General features: G+C 47.0%; 1 protein-coding gene across 1 annotated transcript in view; it reads left to right on the forward strand.

Annotated features, from left to right (window-relative positions):
- The first annotated feature begins 420 nt into the window (after positions 1–420).
- HEATR6 (HEAT repeat containing 6) overlaps positions 421–23095 on the forward strand; it is a 29308-nt gene continuing 6633 nt past the window's right edge. The window contains exons 1-15 of the mRNA XM_075904787.2: positions 421–659; positions 5542–5649; positions 6046–6186; positions 8364–8479; positions 10928–11042; positions 11367–11468; positions 12048–12185; positions 13277–13572; positions 13983–14160; positions 16293–16499; positions 17066–17165; positions 17849–18201; positions 18948–19070; positions 21145–21231; positions 22109–22243. Coding sequence (XP_075760902.2) covers positions 447–659; positions 5542–5649; positions 6046–6186; positions 8364–8479; positions 10928–11042; positions 11367–11468; positions 12048–12185; positions 13277–13572; positions 13983–14160; positions 16293–16499; positions 17066–17165; positions 17849–18201; positions 18948–19070; positions 21145–21231; positions 22109–22243 — 2412 coding nt within the window. The 5' untranslated portion in view covers positions 421–446. The remainder of the gene's footprint in view (positions 660–5541; positions 5650–6045; positions 6187–8363; positions 8480–10927; positions 11043–11366; positions 11469–12047; positions 12186–13276; positions 13573–13982; positions 14161–16292; positions 16500–17065; positions 17166–17848; positions 18202–18947; positions 19071–21144; positions 21232–22108; positions 22244–23095) is intronic.

Raw genomic sequence — 23095 nt, forward strand, 5'->3', positions numbered from 1 at the left:
CTTTTTTAAGAGCTGTCCCAGCCATGCCCACGGTCCTGGCAAAAGCGGGCATCGTCGTCCCGCTTGCTCTTGCCAGCTGATGAAGTTGGCAAGAGCAAAGGGGCCAAATGGCCACTTCTGTCAAAAAGCCGGGTGCGGAGGGACAGCCGGGGGCAGGCGCGTGGCTGTGGGGGGCAGGGCCAGGCAGGGGTCTGGGGGGCAGTGAGGCCAGTCCCAGGCTTTGGGAAACAGGCTCACCCCGCCCAGGGGCTTGCCATGGGGCTGGGTGTCTGAGTGGGGCTGGGGCACGTGGGCCCCCTGCGGGGCCTTGGAGCTGGGTGCTGGGGCCCCGGGTGCAACAGTGATGGGGCCCCTGGGGGCAAAGCAGCAGGAGCACCCCGCCCCCCCCCCCCAGCCACCCGACCCGGAAGTGCTCCCCGGTTGCCATAGCGCTGGCGCCGGGGAAGATGGCGGCCGTGGCGGGGGCCGAGGCCGAGCTCGAGCCCAGCGGCTCCATCCGGCGCTGCCTGGCCCGGCTCGGCGCGCTGCGGCCCCTGCCCGGCCCGGATCGGGAGGGCGAGAGCGGCCGCCGCACCGAGCTGCACTTGCTGTTCGACCAGCTCATCTCCGAGACCTGCGGCCCGGGCGCGCCGGGGCCCACGGGGGCGCCGAGCCTGCAGGTAACCGGGGCCGAGCCTGGCGGGGGGGGGCGAGCTCGTGGGTAACGGGGGTCGAGCCTGGCGGGGGGGGGCGAGCTCGTGGGTAACCGGGGGCCGAGCCTGGGGGGGGGGGGGCGAGCTCGTGGGTAACCGGGAGCCGAGCCTGGCGGGGGGGGGGGCGAGCTCGTGGGTAACCGGGAGCCGAGCCTGGCGGGGGGGGGGGCGAGCTCGTGGGTAACCGGGAGCCGAGCCTGGCGGGGGGGGGGGCGAGCTCGTGGGTAACCGGGAGCCGAGCCTGGCGGGGGGGGGGCGAGCTCGTGGGTAACCGGGAGCCGAGCCTGGCGGGGGGGGGGGCGAGCTCGTGGGTAACCGGGAGCCGAGCCTGGCGGGGGGGGGGGGCGAGCTCGTGGGTAACCGGGAGCCGAGCCTGGCGGGGGGGGGGGCGAGCTCGTGGGTAACCGGGAGCCGAGCCTGGCGGGGGGGGGCGAGCTCGTGGGTAACCGGGAGCCGAGCCTGGCGGGGGGGGGGGGGCGAGCTCGTGGGTAACCGGGAGCCGAGCCTGGCGGGGGGGGGGGGGGGGCGAGCTCGTGGGTAACCGGGAGCCGAGCCTGGCGGGGGGGGGGGGGGCGAGCTCGTGGGTAACCGGGAGCCGAGCCTGGCGGGGGGGGGGGGGGGCGAGCTCGTGGGTAACCGGGAGCCGAGCCTGGCGGGGGGGGGGGGGGGCGAGCTCGTGGGTAACCGGGAGCCGAGCCTGGCGGGGGGGGGGGGGGGGCGAGCTCGTGGGTAACCGGGAGCCGAGCCTGGCGGGGGGGGGGGGGGCGAGCTCGTGGGTAACCGGGAGCCGAGCCTGGCGGGGGGGGGGGGCGAGCTCGTGGGTAACCGGGAGCCGAGCCTGGCGGGGGGGGGGGGGCGAGCTCGTGGGTAACCGGGAGCCGAGCCTGGCGGGGGGGGGGGGGGGCGAGCTCGTGGGTAACCGGGAGCCGAGCCTGGCGGGGGGGGGGGGGGCGAGCTCGTGGGTAACCGGGAGCCGAGCCTGGCGGGGGGGGGGGGCGAGCTCGTGGGTAACCGGGAGCCGAGCCTGGCGGGGGGGGGGGGGCGAGCTCGTGGGTAACCGGGAGCCGAGCCTGGCGGGGGGGGGGGGCGAGCTCGTGGGTAACCGGGAGCCGAGCCTGGCGGGGGGGGGGGGGCGAGCTCGTGGGTAACCGGGAGCCGAGCCTGGCGGGGGGGGGGGGGCGAGCTCGTGGGTAACCGGGAGCCGAGCCTGGCGGGGGGGGGGGGGCGAGCTCGTGGGTAACCGGGAGCCGAGCCTGGCGGGGGGGGGGGCGAGCTCGTGGGTAACCGGGAGCCGAGCCTGGCGGGGGGGGGGGGCGAGCTCGTGGGTAACCGGGAGCCGAGCCTGGCGGGGGGGGGGGCGAGCTCGTGGGTAACCGGGGGCCGAGCCTAGCGGGGGGGGGCGAGCTCGTGGGTAACCGGGGGCCGAGCCTAGCGGGGGGGGGGGGGGGCGAGCTCGTGGGTAAACTGGGGGCTTTGGAGGAGCCGAGCCCGTGGGACGGGGCCGAGCTTGGCCCTGGGGGCGGGGCGGGGCCGCTTTGTGCCAGATACAAGCGGGGGAGCAGGATAAAGTTGGGGGGGAGGTTCGGGAGGGGCAGCTCTGAAGGGTTGGGGGGAGGAGGGATTAAAAGGAAGCTGGGGGTAGGGAAGAGTGACGCAGCCAGCCCAGAGTACAACTGAAGGTGCTGCCTCGCCACCACCCCAGGTTTTCTCCTCACGTGGGGATGCCACCCGCCCCGGAGACTAATCACAATTTAAACTGTCACACGGAGGGAGGTGAGTGTTGTCCCACTTGAGCGTAGTACGTTCTCAGCCTGCCTGTAGGATACACCTGTTCAGAATGGCCATGTCTGCACTAGAAAGTTGTGTTGCTTTCTTGCTATTATGGCAGAGATAGTGATGCAACCCCTAGACTAGGGTGTGTCTAGACTACAGGGTTTTATTGAAAAAAGTAGCCTTTGTTCGAAAAAACATCACCTATGTCTAGACTGCAGCCGTGTTCTTTCAAAAATAAATCGAAAGAACGCAGCAGTTTTTTCAATCGCAGTAAACCTCATTTTACGAGGAATAACCCTTTTTTCGAAAGTACTCTTTTGAAAAAAGGCACTATTGAATGCAAACTTGCTTTTTCGAAAGAGAGCATCTAGACTTTTTCGAAAACGTGGCTTGTAGTCTAGATGCTCTCTTTCGAAAGAGGCTTGTAGTCTAAACGTACCCCAAGTGTGGACAGCTAGTGCTCAGAAAATAGCGGTGAAGCCATGGTAACACAGGTGTGAACTGGGGATGTGTAAGATTAACAGGCTAAACAGTAAGCATCACCCTAAATGAGGAATGCTTATTGGTCCCTGCAGAGATGCTGCAGAGGAGCCTCCCCAGGAGTGGGGTCAACAGCCCCTGCCAGCCCCACTCACGGGGAGGTAGCTTCACTGTGGCTAAAAGAATGGTTGTAACAATTTTCTTCCACTATTTGATCTGAGGAAGTGCGTCTGGCCCACAAAAGCTCATCACCTAATAAACCATCTTGTTAGTCTTTAAAGTGCTACATAGTCCTGTTCTTTGTTTCTGCTAAAAGAATGTTTTCCTTTTTTATCTTGAGCCGTTAACACCTATGTAAACTTTGTTTGAAATATCAGAGGGGTAGCCGTGTTAGTCTGAATCTGCAAAAGCGGCGAGGAGTCCTGTGGCACCTTATAGACTAACTGAAGTGTAGGAGCATAAGCTTTCGTGGGCAAAGACCCACTTCGTCAGAACGAAGTGGGTCTTTGCCCACGAAAGCTTATGCTCCTACACTTCAGTTAGTCTATAAGGTGCCACAGGACTCCTCGCCGTTTTTGTTTGAAATGTAATCTTGCAAATGTCATGAGCTAGGCCTTTTGTTTTGCCTGCAACCTAGAAGGAAACAAAAGTTAGACACTCCAGACTCCCCTCTGTCCCCACCTCACTGCACTAGTCCCCACTCCTGGAGAGAGGGAGATGTGCAAAGGTGGGTCCCCCCAGCCTGCATACCCCACATTTGAACTCAGCAGAGCAGCTCTAGCCTACTGGGCACCCCTGAGGAAGACAGGAGTAGCTGCAACGTTAGAAGCCAGGATGCTCCCATCCACCTCTAGGACCGGGTGATGCATATGGGGCAGGCAGGAAGGTCTCAGGTGTCAGCAGGGGGCCTCTGTCAGCAGCCAGTGCCGCCTTCCCCCCGTGGTCCCTTGGTGGCTCCCCCGGCCACAGTTGGGTCCATCCCACCCTGACTGCGCTGCTGCTCTCCAGTCGACCGCAGGGGCAGAGCTGCAGTAGCTAGTGCTCCGTGGGGAGTCAAGGCGCTGCAAGGTGGCCTCCTGCTTGCTTCCCCCAGCAGCTCCTACCCCCCGCTGAGCTGGGCAAAGGGGGAGATGTGGCCAAGGGCCTGACACCCCCATTGGGCCGCTGGAGAGACCAGCATAGGAACCATGGGGAGGTGCATTCGCACCCCCCTGCGTATAGGCCTGTCAAGCCATGGGCATGGTGTGGCAGTGTGAACTGCTGGCTGCAACACAGCCTGGCATTGGTCAGGAACCACTGTTGTAAGAGGTGTGGTAGTGTCAGTGGTAGCAGACATCTCTGGTTTATATGCTGTGAGTAGGAGAACATGATGGGAATAATGAATAGGGATGTCAGCATGTAGTTGTTTACATGATTAATCAATAAACCTCGGCTTATTGATTAATCCTAATGACTACATGCATCCCCTCCTCTCTGCTGCCTCTATATCAGAGGGCAGCAAGGGAAGGGGGACGCAGGAGCCGGTGCCCGTGGCAATCCAACTTTTAAGCGGTCTCCCCACACATTTTGGCTTCCTCCCCTGCTGCCTCTGATAGAGAGGCAGCAGCATGTGGTGGTGGTGGTGGGGGGGGAAGTAGGAGCCAGTACACACAGGGAGCTGGCTTTGAAGCCCGCTTCCTGTGCATACTGGCTGCCGCTAAGCCATCTGTCCCCCCTGCCTCTGATAGAGGCAGCAGGGGCAGTGGAAACAGGAGCTGATGCTTACGGGGAAGGAGCCGGCTTTAAGCACCAGCTTCCGCCTCCCCTCCACCCAACGTGTAAACTCATTCTGACATCCCTAATAATGAAGATGATTGTTAGCACTTTATTTGAGAATTTCCTGTCTCCGCAGCATTTCAGTTCTCAATTATTGCACATCTTAGTAATTGTTTTGTAGGGGAAATAAATTACCTATGGAAAAATGAACATATTTTATTGGGGGTACGTTGTTTGTAGCATGCTACTTTCACACTAAACCAGTAACATTCTTTAATTACCCATTATTCTTCCTATTTGTTTTTCACAAACGACTCCCAGCTTTTCTTTTCTTTTGTGGGACGTGCTTAGGTTAATCTTCTCCTTTCACCTTAATATATAGACATTGCTCCTTTTTTTTTCTTTCCTCTGTTCCTTGCTTTCCTTACTCTTCTTTTTGTTATTATTTTAAGCTGGCTCCCCACACGTTTTGGCTCCTGTTGAAGCTGCTGCCTCTGATAGAGAGGCATCACCGTGGCGAGGGGGGGGATTGCTTTATTATATGTTGTGCCCTGTATTGAAATATTTTGTTTCGCAGAGATGGTTTATTAAGTGGTAATTTACATATTTAGTAGCAGATCCAGCAGGTGTCGTCATGAATGATCAGTGGGGCAGTCTACTGATTTCATTTGTGCTCCACATGGATCTGGGTATTCTGCCCATGCAAATCATTTGTACAATTGAGACCTTTGCTGGTGGGTTAGTCTCTATTCTGGAGCCAAAATATTGTATTGTTTCAGTGATAAATCATTATTAAGGCTTTTGGCCCTTTTTTTCTTCAACGGTTTTTTTTTCTCCTCAGGATGTTTGTGCTCTACTTGTTCAAGCTTGTCAACTGGTTCATCTCAACCAGGAACATCTTGTCAACAAAGTTTGTCAGCTCATTCATCATCTCCTTAACAGATTCCAGGTATGGAAAATTTGATGGTTCTATCCATACCCTTTCATGGATATGGATGTGAGCCAAAACAGCTCATGCCTCCATGATGCAGAAACAATACAGAGGACCTAATATGAACGTGCCTGTATTTTCACCTTCCTATTCATCCTACCATTCTTCTGATCTACAGTCTTTGCTGTACATTGCTAAATGATTGGCTGTTGTAAGAACTACATGTGCTGACCCTCTCACAAGAGACTGAAGAGCTTGTGTATTATGCCTTCACCTACATCTTCCTAAATGTAGGCTCTTTCTGTAAGCAGCGTGAATTTCTAACAGCTAAAACAATCCATCTAGAGGAATGTGCAATATAATAGAATGCTTTTTGGAAGCTTTTATAAGTTCTGTTTCTTTACATGATGACAGGTAGTGGTTGATGAAAAGAATTTGGATTTTCTACTATCCTATTCCATCTCTGCTCTCAAACAATGCAGCTCTTGGACACACACTGAAATTTTGCAAGCCTTAGCAGCTCTTGTTTACAACAATGGACCTAATTGTCAGAAGGTAGGTTGAAAAATGTGCTGAATGTTTGCTAAGAGAAAGTGATCTTCAAAACCTCAGATCCCTGCAGTCTCATCCCCTTCCTTTTTTCCAAAAGAAAAATATATCCTGTTCCCAGGCGCAAACACTCTGGTAGGGTTGTGAAAGTGTAATTGTTTACATGGTTAACCAAAGAGCCTGGGCTCATTTGTGAACGTGCATGGTTAAATGCACCCCTCCCTCCCACATGGCTGCTGCCTCTGTATGAGAGGCAGCAGTGCAGGGGGTTGTGTGGGAGGGCAGGTGGGAGCTGGCGTGCATGTGTACTGAGATTTTAGTAACTAGTATTTCCAGGTGGTGTTTATAGTGCTTGAGTTTCATCCTTTGTAGGTGCCAAAGAATTTTAACTTTGCCCTTTAGTCGGATTATGTTTTGCTGTTTGTTGTTCTAGATTAGATTAAAGTATTTAAACATATGCTTTAGATTTTGTTCATGTTTTTTCTAGTTTTTGCATCACTGTAGGGCAAAGTAACTCCAAAGCAGCCAGAGCACACAAGCCAATTAATCTGCTTGTGTAGCACAAAGCATTTTCAGCGCACCAGTGAATCTGGGCCTTAATTTGCAACTGACGTATTGTTTTAGAGCATTGTGTTGATGAGACCAGTGCTGTGTGAAACAGGCATGTCTGGCTGGCTGATGGTGTCACTATCTCAGCCAGATGGAGAGCTGATCCTAGACAGAAGTGTCCTTCTTGCACTGGAGCCATATGCCTGTCTGCAGCATGCATATCGCCTCCCTGTAAAAGCCCATTTCTTGCTACCAGGGCAGATTCCGGTGCAGACTTGATTTTTGGATTATGCACTTATCTGCAGGGTGTTCAGCATGCTCACTTGGGACTCCGTGCACTCAGCGGCAACCTGAGATTCACGCAGCAGCAGGATCAAACCCTCAGTGTACAATGGAGTAAGAATAGCAGTGCCATGACAGCCTTTCTAGCACTGGTGCCAAAGTTAGCATGAAGTTATGGATTCTTTAAAGAGCAGCGACAGCTGCATCAAGTTGCCTACCACTGAACACCTGACACCCGTGCAATCTCCTTGGGTATGTCTACACTTGTACCCTAGTTCGAACTGGGGATGCAAATGTAGGCATTCGAAATAGTCAACGAAGCAGGGATTTAAATATCCTCCAAAAATGAGGAGTAATGTTAGTTTGAACCAAGGGGTTTGTTTCGAACTAACGCGTCCCGGCGCGCACTTTCACTTTCGAAACAGCTGTTGATACGAGTAACCCGTCGACGAGATCATGCTAATGAAACGCGGGATATTTAAGTCCCTGTTTCATTGACTATTTCGAATGCCTACATTTGCATCCCTAGTTCGAACTAGGGTGCAAGTGTAGTCTTACCCTTTGACACCAGTGACTCATTACAACCAATAGCATTTTTGCTGGCAAACTAACTGTAGAAAAAAGGCATTGATGGGGCACATTACCTGTGATGTCACAATGATACCTCTGAGTTCCTGAACAGTTGGCTTGAGCTGTGTATAGCCTGTATAATCTTAGCAATTAAGTACAACCATCGATAATAACTTAGTTTAATTACAACCTAGTGTCTTCAAATATAAACAGTGTACAAGTTATTAAGTAACTTTAATTAACTGCAAAATGTGAAGTCTGTGTTGTTCCATTGTTAAGATCTTTTGGGACAGAGAAAAGACTGATTTACACTAAATTTCTTAACACATTTTAAAATTAATTTTACTTTATAAACTAATGGATTTACTTTTAAATGCTCAAAAATTCATTCTGTACCCAAAAGGCAAGTGCTGTAAGTTGGGGAAGGGTGCTGAATATTTGTCATACAAAACAAGGAGGTTGAATCCCTGCTTAAATACAAAATGGAGCTCCGTCTTAACTATAGAATCGTGACCAATGTCTGTGTAATAATGAATGACAACTTTGCCAATTAACATAATTTCTAATCGGAGGGCATTTAAATCTTAGTTCTGTTTGAATATCTGTCCAACCTACTGTATAGTTGCTATATTTATATCTAGCTATAAGAGATAAGGAGTAGCTTGATTTATATCACATTGGCTATTTCTGAAGTAAAAAGGGAATTTGCCAATTGATTTGCATTCACCAGACCTGACTGTGTATCTGGTTGCCACATAGTAACTGTTGATGGTTTATTTTAGTATCTCCCGGATTTGTTGGGGAAGAGCGGACTCTTGGTACAGTTCAGTGATCCTGCTCAGCCTGATGTGGAACTCAGGAGGGCATCAGTACACAGCATGGCAAATCTATGTCTGAGGTATTACATAAAGTTTTTTCAAGAGGTTTCTATGGGTGCTTTTAAAGTGGGTGTCTGAAAATGCTGACAACCAGCTTGTGCATTCCTGCTAAACACAGTAAAAGCAAGATCAACCTGATGGTTTCAGGGCCATGTAAATGGGTTCCATTTCCTTGAGTAGTCCCATTGACTCTAGTGGGACTGTGCGTTTTGATGAAAGCCAAAAGGAGTTTTTTTTTCCCCTTGCAGCTTTGTGTTGTGTTACACCCTGGGTATTATAAACATGACTTCTGTGTGTGAAAGTAGAAACTTGCAGTGCTCCTAGGTATTGTTATACTCATTTGGGGAAAACTCGGAATTCTCAGTTTCCAAAAACTAAAATGATTTCCAAGGACATTTAATCGAAGGAGGGAGGGAAAGATGGGTATATTGTGCTACCTGGTCTGTGCAACCATAATCAGTGAGTTAAGGTGGTGGTGGTTAATGTTTATGAAATAATTGATTGCATCTTGCATTGGGATTATCTATGGCACTGGAATGGTTGGTCTATGAAAGGTTTGTTATAAGATTCCAAGAATTAATAAGTTGGTAGCAGAACAAGATCTTAGTACAGTACACTTCTGCTAATCTGGCACTTGAGGGACCTAGGAGGTGCCGGATTATTGGGAGGTACTGTTATAACAGCTTCAGTCCCTGCCCGTGAGCCAAGCGGTTTGCTGCCGCCAGTGCGCAGCTCTCAGTGTGGGCTTGCTCCAGTTGTGCAAGGAGCCCAGCCACACCAGCCTGTGGTGTGCAGCCAGGTTCCCCAAGCACCCAGCCCTGCCAGAGGTGCTGCCCCCGCCTTCCCATCCCACACAGAGCCCTGAGCGCCACCAGCCCTGGCCTGAGGTCCAGCGCAGTGCCGCCCTGCTGCAGCTGAAGCGCAAGATCCCTGTAGCCGCGCCTGCCTTGTGCAGCGCGCTGGTTTTGGCGACTTTTAGTATCTGACTCCCAACCCCCACCTGTGCCGTGCCCCACACACTCCCCACGCTTGCCCCCTTGCACTCGCCGACCCCCCTTCCCCTTTCACCAGGTGCCTCCCTGACTCACCTCTACTCCTCCGCTCCCCAGCATCGGCCCAGCTCTTCACAGGAGACCCACCTGTGGAACGTTGCCAGCCCAGCCAGTGCGGCGAGCTTGCATTTCCCTGAGCCCAGCCTGCGAGCGCCAAGCTTGCCTGGCCTCAGTGCTCCATCCACCCAGGCTTCAGCCCTCGGCTCCTGGCCCAGCACCAGGCAGTCTTGGCCACTTCCCTGCCTGCCATGCATGAGAGGGGCTCTCAGAAGAGTGGTTCAAGCCCGGCATGTAGGATGGGTAGAGGGGAGAGCTGCGACTGAGTCACATGCAGAACAGCTGGCTTGTCCTGGATCCTTGCCATTTTGATGCCGGACTATCGGGAGAGCCGTAAAGTTGGATGCCGGACTATTGGAGTTTTACTGTGCATCCAAAAACCTTCACTAAACTATTCAGATAGGAAGCTTTTTCTTGTTTGTCTATGACAAACTTAAACTGAATAAACACTCAATCTAAGCCAGCAGGAATTTGGACCTGCTCTAAAGAGTTTTGCAGTTAGGAAGATATGACGTGTCACTGAATGGGACCTTTAAAAAGGAAGAGTGTTCTGAGGTCCTGCATGAAGTCAAAAGACTTACTTAGACCAGAGCAAAGTGCAACATCTGGCAGTTTTGAATGTGATTTTTCTAATTGGATTCTACTCTTGGGAAAATCACTTGCAATATTTGAATCTTATTCTGAACATTATCAAACTTGCACACAGCTGAATTGAGGTAATTAAACATAGGGGCACCAGCTTGTTAGGGATCCAGCACAAAAAAAATTGTTTAATGAATCTAGAGCAACTACAGGAATGGTCATGAGATGGTAAGCTGATATTTAGGTAGCTCAGGTTGAATTGGTGTAGTGATCACCTTCCTCGTATTCATTTAGTAATGAAAATAACAATGTAAATAAAAAAGGTAAATTTTTCACTGCATTAAGGCTGGCTATGTTTTTGCGGAAATGAAAGAAAATGGAAAAGTCAAGATCATATTGAGGGCTAAATTGTATCCCAGTATATACACATGCAGATTCATTAATTCAGTGGGACCAATGCACCCGTGTCTGAGGACATTCCTAGCAGAATTGTGACACTGCTTCTATTGATATCATCCTGCACATCCTTGCGGCCTGAAAAACCAAGCATAGGAATTCACTTGAATAAGACAGGAAAAGCTAGAAGTTAGAATAAATGTAAGCAGGTGTACTGAGATTTTAGGAACCAGTGTTTCCAGATGGTTTTTCTAGCACCAGAGTTTCATCCTTCATAGGTGCCAAAATGCAGATCTATTCCATGTCTCTGCTATGCTAGGGAGGCATAGATCTGAGCTTGGCTAACATTTATTGAGAGCCATATATCTGCTTTCATTTTAGTGTGCCTGGACAGCCATACTTAGATGACTCTTACAGAAGTCTGTGCTTTCAAACTTTCCTAAACGTGTTACAGTCTTCAAAAGCCTCCGATATAGATGACATCACCTTTTGTATGGTATGTTTGAGTCTAACCTGCTGAAATACGCTAATTATAAAGTTATACTACGTCTTGCAGTGCGACATCTAGACAACTTTTAAAATTGATTATAAAAGACTTACTGCAAATCAAAAGACTTCCTGTTTGGCAAAGGCTGTACATGCCTTGTGATTTGCAATATTGTCAGCTGAGACTTCACTAATATCTTTCAGCTCTAGTTGGTTGTTCCAAATACCTCAGTGGTGCTAAACAGTTATGTTGTTTTGGACTGTATAAAGTGTGAAATTCATAAGTTGAAATATGCTATATTTGTGTGATTGGCTAATTCTATGTTATTTTCAGTTGTTACAGAATGCTCTGAAAGGTATCCAGTCACTGTTAAATGGTGGGAAGATGAAGCTAATGCAGACTGATGAGCTTGGGTCTCTTCTTGCTGTATTAAAGGTGAATGGTTTCTTGGTTTAAATCCACTTATAGAGAGATGGACTGTATAGTGTATGCTCCTCCTATCCCACTTTAAATGGAAACAGATAAGAGAGAAGACAGGGGAAAAAAATCACATGGCAAGCTGATGTGTGGTTTAGGAGGATAATATAGAAAATGAAATGAAAGACATTGGAGAAAGTGAAAAAGTTCTCTAGAGTATAATAAAGCCATCAGTTCTCTCACTCGTATTTCCTCTCACAAAGAAAGTGATGGCAATGCCTTGATGGTTAAAAGGCAAGTCTCCCATTAGCTTCAGTGATGGACCCTTGTTAAAATCCTTCTAGAAATAATTCAATTCAGTTGCCAAAATATGTCCACTTGGAGAATCAGAATTACTGTTGAGGTATTTTATTAGGCTAGTAGAGTCTCCTCATGCTTATTTATCTGCCATTAGCCGCTTGGGTGTGAGCTTAGGGAGACAAGATACAGAAAAGAAAGTTGTAAAGTAAATGGAAAACAATTGGTGACTACTTGAATATATGACAATTCTTTGCACATGCAAATGGACCAGAAGGCTGTTTTTTGTTACTCTTCTAGAAATGCATGTACTATGGGCTTCCTGGACTGAACGTGGAAGTGCCTGCAGTCTTGTACCCAACTCCACTTCCTCAGTATGATGGAAGATCGCCTGTCAAACAGGAACAGTTGGAATTGAGCACCATTAAGCAAACAGGGGTAAACGTAAATTACACAATGTGTTGATTTTTGTTTATGTCTATCTGTTTTGACTATGTATTTCCTGTTATAGTGTTAATGGCTGAAAGTTTCTTCCTTTTCTCAGCATGTGGTGTATTTCATATTGCTTACCTTAATGGTATTGATTATAAATCTCTGTGCTGAATAATAAATTGCTCTGCAAAGTCAAATGATTAGAACAGAGGGTTTTGCGGAGATTGATTTGATAGACTTTCGTTGTGTGCATTAGTTATGCATTTGTAGTCAAGAATTTGTGACCTGCAAATGTGGGACTGATGGTGGCATACTAGCTGTGGCACTTTCTATCGCAAGTTACACTACTTCTTTTCTAACACACAATCACGTCTTCCTGGAGAAGTTAAGCTTATCTAAAAATGAGTTTCTTTCTTGTTTGTATATATCCATTTCTCTTTCCCTTTGTTTATTTTTTTACTTTGTAAAGTATTTTGGGTTATAGATTACATGAAAGACATTATAGAAAATAAAGCTATAGAGTCATTTTGTTAGCTTGTAATCTTTTAAAGTTAATGAGTATCTCCTATAAATCTAAACGAGATACAGGAACGCTTACATAAATCACTTGAAAAGATATCCTCCTGCTAAGTATCTTAATATAAAATACTTTTTTCTAAACAAAAATGTCTTATAACATGTACCTCTTGGACATTAAATTGTTAATATTACATTTATTTTTTCTTTATTAATAAACCGAGTATGCAAGCTGAAATGCATTGAAACAATCAGATCTTAATCTATGTATAATTCATTTATTTAACACTATTTCATAACAGTAACTAAATACCAGAGACCCAAACTTTTTCTTTGACTGGCTAAAGTTAATCTGTCTATCTCTAATAAGCCATCTAACTACTTATAAAATGTGCAACTCCATATTGGTGAACTTAAGTAATAAACATGCTAAAGTTTATTCATTTATGCTACTTTTGGGGATTTTAGTGTCTCTCTGTTTCTCAAATGTGATCTGGATTTGCAGGATAATAAAATGTTTTCTGGTGGCAAAATTCTTACTTTAATCTGTCCTTTGTGGTTTTTCCCTCCTCTTGACACAGACCAGAAGAAAAAAGTCCAAGGGGAAACAAAAGAAAGGACAGTTGGGGGAAGAAGTGAAAGAAGAATTGGAAGGTGATGTAGGAGATGGAGCAATCCATGGAATGGGCGTATTTCAGTTACATTCAGGCAATGCACAAAGCAGTTCTTGTCTAAATCCCTGGAATCGTACATTAGATGCTGCATATATGCCTGCTGGAAAGGGTCACTTATCATCATGCTGTCCCACCTGGAAAAGGATCAGCAGCAGTGAGTCGGAGTATTCTGATGCTGAAGGTGGAATACAAAGCAAAATGAGGTTATTGTTCATGTAAACGTAAAGCAATGAAGCAAATCATATGTTGTTCATAACACTCATGCTTGTGTGGCATGTTAAATGATAGTTTTTGTCCTTTTTTTAGATAAGGCACCAGTTTAGCACATGTGCAGTGTTTTACTCCCTTCCCCACTCACACAGTCCCAGCACTGGAGTCTTGAAACTCTTAGAGAAATTATTTAATGTGATTTATATATTTATTAACTAAGACAATTGAAAAGTGGTAATTAGTAGTAGTCTGTAAGTAAACTGATGCTCTCTTTTCTCTTTTTCTTTTTGGACTTAGCTGTTCTACTTGGAGTTCTTATAGCTAGTCAATAACCTGAATAAATGAAGTCAAATTAGTTATTTTTTCAGAGCTGCTATTAATTCGTCTTTTTATTTCATTAAAGGTCATATCAAGCCAAAGTTCGTCAAGGGGCTTTAGCCTGTTTGCTTTCCACTATCAAATCAATAGAAAAAAAAGTTCTTTATGGCTACTGGTCAGCCTTTGTTCCTGACACACCTGGCATAGGCAGCCCACAGTCTGTATCCTTGATGACTATTGCTTTGAAGGATCCCTCTCCAAAGGTAAGGGAATTTTTTGTCCTGAAAGCTTTTATTTCATTTCATTTCATTTCATTTCATTTCATTAAGTTCTAGTCTTCAGATTTGCCTTCCCTGATCTTTGTGGCCTTTCTCAGTGTACCACAGGACTAAGAGAGGGTGCATTGTTAGCATAACAAAGGATCTGTTATGTATATAGACTCTAAAATTATGAGATCAGATTATTGGCGTTAAACTTATTTTTCTTACAGAAGAGTCATTGAGGTGACCAAAGAGTTTCCAAAATGTATGAAAAGGGTTGATCAAATTGGAAGAGATAAAGAAAAAATTTCACACTGTTAAGAATTTGTCTATACGGGAAAGTGTGCATTAAAGTATGAATTTAAAGCTCAGTAGCTGCTCTGCACTAGTTCTACGTGTGGACAGTCTTTTTGCACACTAAGACTGCCCTCTGGAGGTTTAGTGTCATACACTTTCAAAATGCATTAAGCTAGTGTGCACTCTTACCGTATACTCAAAAAGTCCACATGGGGAAATAATGTGGAATGTCCAATAATGTGGAATAGACAAGCCCTAAGTGGTTCAAAAAGTGGTGATGGTTCCTTCCAGTTGAGAAATGACGACACTTCACTCACACAGGATAAATATATGGAATGCTATACAAGGGAAGGCAACTGAAATGGAATAGAAATGAATTTCAAATACAGGCAGTCCCCGACTTACGCGGATCCGACTTATGTCGGATCCGCACTTACGAACGGGGCTTTTCTCGCCCTGGAGCTTGCGGGCGGCGGGACCGCCCAGAGCGCAGCGGTCCCGCCACCGTGTCCTCCGGGGCGAGAAAAGCTGCTCCGGGTCTCCCTGGTGTGCTGGGGGGGGCTCCCCAGCACAGCAGAGATACCTGAGCAAAGCCACACAGGCGGCGGGACCCCGCTGCCCGTGCGACTTTGCTCCTTTGCCCCGGAGCAAAGCTACACAGGCGGCGGGATCCCCCGCCTCTGCGGCTTTGCTCCTGTCTCCCTGCTGTGCACAGCTAATGCACAGCAGGGAGACAGGAGCAAAGCCGCAGAGGCGGCGGGACCTCTGCGCCTCCGCCGCTTGGCTCGGGTCTCCCTGGTCTGCTGGGGGAGGAGGGGGCGCAGCTAGTGCACCCCCCCCCCAGCAGACCAGGCTTTTGTTGCGGGACGCCTGGGGTAGAGCAGCTGGGGTGCTGCAGGGTTGGTCCTGCGGGGACCTACCCGGCAGCACCCTAGCTGTTCTGTCCCAGGAGTCCAGATTCAGCCGCTGTTGAAACTGATCAGCGGCTGATTCCAGGAAGCCGGGGGCAGAGCAACTCTGTCTAGGGCTTCCTGTAGTCAGCCGCTGATCAGTTTCAGCAGCGGCTGAATCTGGAGCCAGTTCCGACTTACATACAAATTCAACTTAAGAACAAACCTATAGTCCCTATCTTGTACGTAACCCGGGGACTGCCCGTATCTCAGTTTGTTTCTAGAGGAGGAGCTTAGAAGAGCTGGAAAGTACTGATATTAAAACAACCCCTTAAAAAGACAGGCATATTGTGATGGATGGGCACTTTGCCATAGTGATTACAACCCAATAGTTGATGCATGGAAAAGATCTAGGTCGAGAATTATGCATTTTAGGGTGCCCTGAATTCCAGATGTGAAGGTCTGTGATGATGCTGAATGGTAAAGAGCCGAACATTTAAAAGCTTTTGATAGGAGAATCCAAGGAAACCTCAGCAGATAAGGTGTTGAATCCTAATACCCCAGTAATGAAAAGGAATGGTGGATAAGTGAGTTGCAAAGCCATGCCTGTGAATATCTGCTGTTGACCTGCAGTCATAATATTTGTGCTGTTAACAGAGTATGTACTCTGCATACTAATGTGCTTTTTTTGGGAAGAGACTAAGGACATTCTGTCTTTAGTGAGTTGCAAAAGCCTGTCATGCTTCAGAGAGCCGAGTCCCCTGATTTTAGCATATCCTGTGGTCCGTACACACATAGTGTCTTTTTTTCCTAGTGAGGAGAGAGCTGCTGCGTAACACACACACACACACACACACACACAATGAGAAGAAGCAGGAAAAGGAAGGGTTGACATTTTCCCATTGTTTCTTTGATTGAAACAGAATTGAAATTATTGTATCATTTCAGACTCGTGCCTGTGCTCTTCAAGTTCTCTCAGCCATCTTGGAAGGTTCTAAGCAGTTTCTTTCTGTTGCTGAAGATGCACATGACCATAAAAGAGCTTTTACCCCTTTCTCTGTAACTATTGCTTCCAGCATCAGGGAGTTGCACCGCTGTCTGCTGCTAGCCCTGGTGGCAGAATCCTCCTCACAAACCCTTACACAAATCATCAAGGTACTTACACTTACTTTGAACATGCTTATAATTTTCTAATGACCTTGAAAGCAGGCCTCGTCCTTTACAGACAAGACTGAGACAGGGTGATTATGCAGAAATCCAGAGATCTGCCTGGCTCACAATAGCAGTTGTTTTTCATCCTTACAAGGCTTGCCATATTGATTCTGCCTGGAAAGTCTCATTGTATCTCTCAAACACAGTTTTCTTGTTTCTGTATTTCCCTTATGGCTTCTGTGCTGAGCAGATGTACAAAATAATACTGTAGAACTCACTATCGAATAATAATTGTAAAGGTTTTGTTTCTTTTTTAATGGTAATTTTGATTTGAGTTTTTAATTTAAAATATTCCTTCCATATCTCGATTTTTATGATTGGTCATATGTGATCATAGTAATTATTCTCGAAGCACAGTTTTTGGGTCAAATTTTCAAATACTGTGCAACTGTCTTCAGTTATTTGCAAATACAATCAACATAGCTATCTAAATGACCTAAATCATAGGACAAATCATTTTCAGCTTGGCCTCTATCACCTCTCATGCAGTGATCTCTTATGTGTTTTAGTGCCTTGCAAATTTGGTATCGAATGCACCGTATAGCCGTTTAAAACCTGGTCTATTGACAAGAGTTTGGAACCAGATAAAGCCATACGTTCATCATAAAGGTTTGCATTGCACTGGGGTGGATCCTTTTCTCTCTGTATATGTTACATTGGTTGCACCTTCCTGATCCAGCACCCTTGGTACCTTGATGAACGTCTGGTCCTTGATGAGGGATTTTGCCGGACCAGGGGAGGTCATTTCTGCCTCTCCTGCCCCCAGCCCTCTCCCCCTTCCCCCCCCCCAGCCTAGCCTACCAGCTCCCCACCTCCTGTTGGCTCTGCTGCCCTCCTGGGCAGCTGCTGCTGCTGTGGTTTCCGGCCCTGCCAGGCAGTTACGCACTGCAGCTCCGGGCCTCTCTGGACAACCGCACACCACTGCCACGGCTCCCAGCTCCACCACGCAGCCATGTGCTGGGTCTCCCAGCCCCACAGGGCAGTCCTGATGCCAGGTGCTGAGTGGCACTGCCGTCAGCCTGCTACCTTGCTGGTCCTACAGGGCTCCCCGCTGCTGGCGCTCCACTGGGACGCTATGGTCTTGCAACATCCATTCTGGACTTTGGAAGTTTCTGGACCAGAGAATCCCAGTTTACAGAGTTTGAACCTGCATCTTAACTCAGCTCAAATTCTTAATTACTAGCTTTTTTTTTTAAAGAACAACATTTTATGATTGGTAACAGTGTAAGTAACATCACCACTTAGTGATGTTTACCCTTTACAAATTTTTTCCCCCATATTGTCTTTAACAGATGTTAACGTTCGGGTTTCTAGTCTCACGTTGTTGGGCGCTGTTGTGTCCGCTCAAGCTCCTTCACCAGAGGTTCAGTTACTTCTGCAACAACCCAATTCTTCAGGGCTAAGTACTAGCGGTACAGCAACTCCTCATCGCTTAAGTTCCTCTGAGTGGTGGAGAAGAGCACCACCCACACAAGGGGAACCCACAGGGAATTGGGAGAGTTCATCTTCGGAACCCTGCTGGCTCATACGTCTTTGTATCTCCACTGCTGTTCTGCCCAGAGAGGATTCCTATTCCGATAGCGATGCTAGCTTCACAGCTGGTACTGTCTATGAACCATCTCCTGTTCGACTGGAATCTTTACAGGTAGGAATGAACAAGTGCTAGAAGAGTTAACTAAATGTATGAAACTAAGAATAAATATCAAATTTTACCAGTATCAGCTGGTTCTGCTGCCCTCGTCATTTAGTTATCTTGTCTAATGATGGGGCATGAATGTATGTAGTAAGAATTGGGAGTGTTCTCTATGTAAACCTCTATTTCCGGTGTTGAATATAAGTTAAATCTTGACTAGAAAGATCTATCGGTGAAATGATAGCAAAAGATGACTTTGGCCTGAATGAAGCACCATGTAAGATTGAGACTCACGAACCCACCTTTGTTTTTCTTGATGTAACAGTGCAGAAAAGTATAATTTTGTCACTTCCATCCTAAGGAAATTAAGCTGCCTCATTTCCTTGCCAGAGAAATGGATGCTTGTCATAGCTGGCTTCATTAACCAGGACAGCCAAACTATAGGAGAGCCAGGGCTTGTCAGTTTCACAGATTCTCTTTTGCTTAGGTAGTAGTGAGCTTCAGGAGAGCTACTTTAAATGTGAATAATTAATTTATTGCAAGTTCTTGTTTGATAGTACTTTTGTCTTGTTCTATGAAACAAGATCCTAGATTCCACAGGGTTCAAATATCTTTTGTGTTCACTAGTTTATGTTGTACTTTCTAGCTCTCATGTTAGTTTAGTGTATGGTTACTGTATTGACTAAAATATTGTTTTTTCTTTTTCATGTTGGTAAATTAGAATTCAGTATTTATTTTTTCCTATTCATTATCTGCAGGTCTTGGCACTTCTTGTGAAGGGTTATTTCCCTGTGGCTCAGAGCTATTTATTAGAGCTTGGAGAGGTGGCTTGCAAATGCATGGAAGAAACAGATCCATCCATCCAGCTCCATGGTGCCAAAGTAAGAGCATGGAGAAATGCAGATAGCTTTTTACTGAATGCTACTCTGTACGCATGCTTTAAAGTATTTGTAGTTAAGCTTGATGTGAAAATATCTTTATAATCCAAGAGAATTGTATATAGCAGGGGTTCCCAAACTTTTTGACATTGGGACCAGTAAATCCATTTGTGAGCTTTTGGAGGACTGGTAACATTCATTTGCAGATTTGCATATTCATTAAGCAAATGGTGAATATGCAAATAAATTGTTTCTGGTCCTCCCAGAGCCCCCAGTGCTAGCATTAGCAAAGCTTTTGATACGGTCACCCACAATATTTTTGCCAGCAAGTTAAGGAAATATAGATTGGATAAATGGACTGTAAAATGTATAGAAAGCTGGCTAGACCAGCGTTTCCCAAACTTTTTACTTTAGTTGGAACCCTTTTTTTTCAGAGCTGTTTTTTGCAGTCCAAAAATATAAACGCATATAAAAAAAAGAATTAAAAATGAATACATTTTCACTGTTTCACCCGGCTGCATCCTCCGCCCAGCCTGGGCCAGGGCTTGGGGGACCCGGCGCAGCATGGGCATTCCAGGAGGCGGGAGCAGGAGCAGATTGGGGGTAGGGTATCTGGCTAGAAGGGAGGGTGCAAGGAGGGGACTTAGGTAAGAAGTTGGACCTCTCTGGTCTGGCACCTTCTGGACCTTACTGGTCCCAGAAGAGGGATTTTTTGGACCAGGAGAGGTCATTTCAGGGCTCCTGGTTCCCTCCCCTCCCCACTAGGCTTCTTTGCAACCCAGCTGAGCTGTCCACCCCCTCTAGTTCCCTGCACCTCCCCCAAATCCATCCCCCATAAACCAAGGGAGTGCAGCATCAGTTTCTTGCAGCCCCTCACAGCTCAGCTGAGCTGGCCTTCTGTTCCCTATGCCTTTCCCCCATCCACCTCAGCCCAGTTGAGCCCTGCACTGGTTCCTTGCGTGCCTCCCCCACAGCACAGCTGAGTCCCGTTTCCCTGAACCTCCCCCCAAGCCCCGCAGAACTGCTGAGCCCAGCTCTGATTTCCTGCCTCTCCCTCCCCTTGAGTCTATCCCCGGCCTCCTGGCACCTCCCTCCTCCTGCAGCCAAACTGATCTCTGAGCTCCGCACCTCCCCCCTGCCGCAGCTCAGCCCAGCACCCCGCAGCTCTTCACTCTCGCAGCCCAGCTGAGCTCCGTTTCCCTGCACCTCCCCCCAAACCGCACAGACATGCTGAGCCCAGCACTGATTCCCTGTCCCTCCCCTTGAGTCCCAGTGCTGGGTTCCCGGTACCTCTCTCTTCCTGCAGCCCAGGTGAGCCCAGCACCCCACACCTCCCCCGCAGCCCAGCCTGGAGCTCCCCTAGTGTGGCACCTGGGGAGCTCCCATTGGTCCCCCTCTCTACGCCTCTGCCAGGAGCCCAGAACATCTGGCTGCATCCTCCGCCCAGCCCAGGATTTGGGGGATCTGGTGCCGCACGGGCACTCTGGGAGCCTGGAACACCCCGGCAGCCATGCTGAGGCCTGGTATTTTTTTCCCACAGACCGGTACTGGGCCGCGGCTCATAGTTTGGGAAACGCTGGTATAGAGGGAGAACTCTGAATGTGCTTCTGTGCGTTTACTTCATACAGTACACACAGACAAGACCTTTCCTTTCTCCATACAGCAGCTTATTGTGCAAAACCCTACTCTGTCCAGTAAATCATTCTTTTCACACTCATAATTCCATTGAATTCAGTGGGAGCTCTAGCTGTGGAAGCAATCCAGAAATGGACCCTTATTTATTACTCCCACGACAGCTGATGTGGGAGATATGGAAGTTTCCATTTGTTCGGGAACCATAAGACATTTCTATCTCGGCAGAGAAGTTTACTATGTTGCCCTCCTTGGAGACTTTATTTAAGAAGAACTTTTCCACTAACTTTGAGCTAGCAGTCATAGAGTGTAACGTAAAATAACATTAAATTACAGATTTCATTCATTGTGTAAATGACGGAGGTTTGTGCTAAATATTTCTATAGTCAAATAATAATGGAGTTTGCTTTGATAAGGAGCCAGTTCATTTTCTTTTTCTTGGCAGCTTCTGGAGGAGCTGGGCACAGGCATAATACAACAGCATAAACCAGATTCAACCATTTCTGTCAGTCAGAGAGTACCTGTTAACTTGGTAAGTATGTGGGCTTTTGAGATGGGATTACACTTAATGAAGATTCATGTCTTGAAATCTGAAAACTTATTGGCCCTGAATGTAGATATAACAATCTAATGTAAAACTGAGGTAGAGGGGAAGTACAAAGTATCTTTAGATACTGGTATGGTATACACTGAGCAGCAAACTATGATACTGTAAAAATCTACAAACAAGCATAGATTGTAGGATTTTATTGTGATAAGCTGTTTCCTCCTATTAAAATGAGCTGACAGGAACTGCTGTGGTTCATACTCATTCTTTTAAGATGGTATTCGTGTGTTCTATGCTAAGACAGTTATGACAATCTTTGTCAAAGCTGAGTAAACCTCCTGGTAAATATCAAGCTAATTTAAGGAAGTGACGACGAGTTACGGGCATCTCTTGTGTGATTACTTGAATTAGATATTTTAAACTTGAAGAGGCTATACCAAGTGTGTGTGATCACAGAAAAATCCATTTGGGCTATTTCTTTGACACGCTCATTGAAGTTGAGAAATTGTGCTTCTGGCAATAATGCATGTCTGTTAAATACTCTTTCTGTGTACTGAAGGCTATTTAAAAATATTTTATGGAATGTTAATAAAACAGAAATGAAACAAACAGGGAGAGTCAAAACATTATTTGTACAACTTCAGGATAGAGCATAATAACTATTTTGAGATTTCCAACTGTCGTAATAGTAAATTTCCTGCTTGTTTATACCCACTGTTGTGATACTAGGTGTGTTTCAAAGATGGTCTTAGAAAAGACAGTCCATTTCAGGATCAGAGATGTGGGCAATATTGTCAAGCTCATCTGACATCAGCATCAGTGGTTTAATAGTTTCAGTTGGTAAACAGTTTCTCCACCACAGGTTGTAACTTTTTGGACTATGATGCTAAATGGCCCTTTACCTGGTGCCCTTCAGAATGCTCAACATCCTACGCTTCAGACAAGTGCCTGTGATGCTCTTTCTTCTATTTTACCAGAAGCTTTTAGCATTCTGCAGGTAACAAATGCCCTCTCTTGATTGTGTCTTTTTAAATATTATGTCTTCTGGTTTTATCCCGCTAACTATATTACTGTTGAAACTATGGTAAATTCATATGGTCACTACTTTTTTTTTAATGTCATGCAGTCTTCATATTTTTTCACATTAAAGTTCCCTGTATAAACCATGAACAATTAAGATTGAAAAAGGCCTGCTTGGGAATATTCAAAAAGTTTGATTGTAAAGGTATTTTAGGAGATGGCTACACAAGCAAGCACTAGACTGTTTCAAGGCCTTGCATATTAATGACATGGTTGAATAGCTCAGTTGTGTTGCATGGAGAAGAATGGCCTTTAGAATCTTATTCTGTGGGTGAGATGGGGAAGATATTGCTATTTTGCTGATAAAGTTCAGCGAAGCATGCAGACAGCTAAACTGAAGGCAGTAGACTGATGTTGTTCACACACTTCTCTGCCCCCCCCCCCCCCACTTGGCTGGCTAGCAAAATGTAGCTGAACCTATAATGTTTGCTTTCTCCATTGCAACTGAATCTGATGGCATTGCTCTCATTTTACCCCGTGAAATATGCTTCTGTACTTTAAAGCCTTGGCAGCAAATAGCCACTGTATTGTGCAGCTCCATTCATGTCACTGTGCCCTTCATGATTCAGAGAACTCTGCCAGGTCTCACTTAAAGAGGAACTGCTAATGCAGCAGTGTCCCTGGAATTCAGTTGGTCCGGCTTCTCCAAGCACAGAGTGTACCTCATACCTCTGTACTTTGATCCCACTTCCCTTTCAGACTTTGGTGTCAGTCATTGCCCTACTGCTGGGGTGCAGTACAGTTGACTTGGCTGCAGACTTGTATCCTC

Source organism: Pelodiscus sinensis, chromosome 21, assembly GCF_052426305.1.
Source record: "Pelodiscus sinensis isolate ZL-2025 chromosome 21, ASM5242630v1, whole genome shotgun sequence".
Lineage (NCBI taxonomy): Eukaryota > Metazoa > Chordata > Testudines > Trionychidae > Pelodiscus > Pelodiscus sinensis.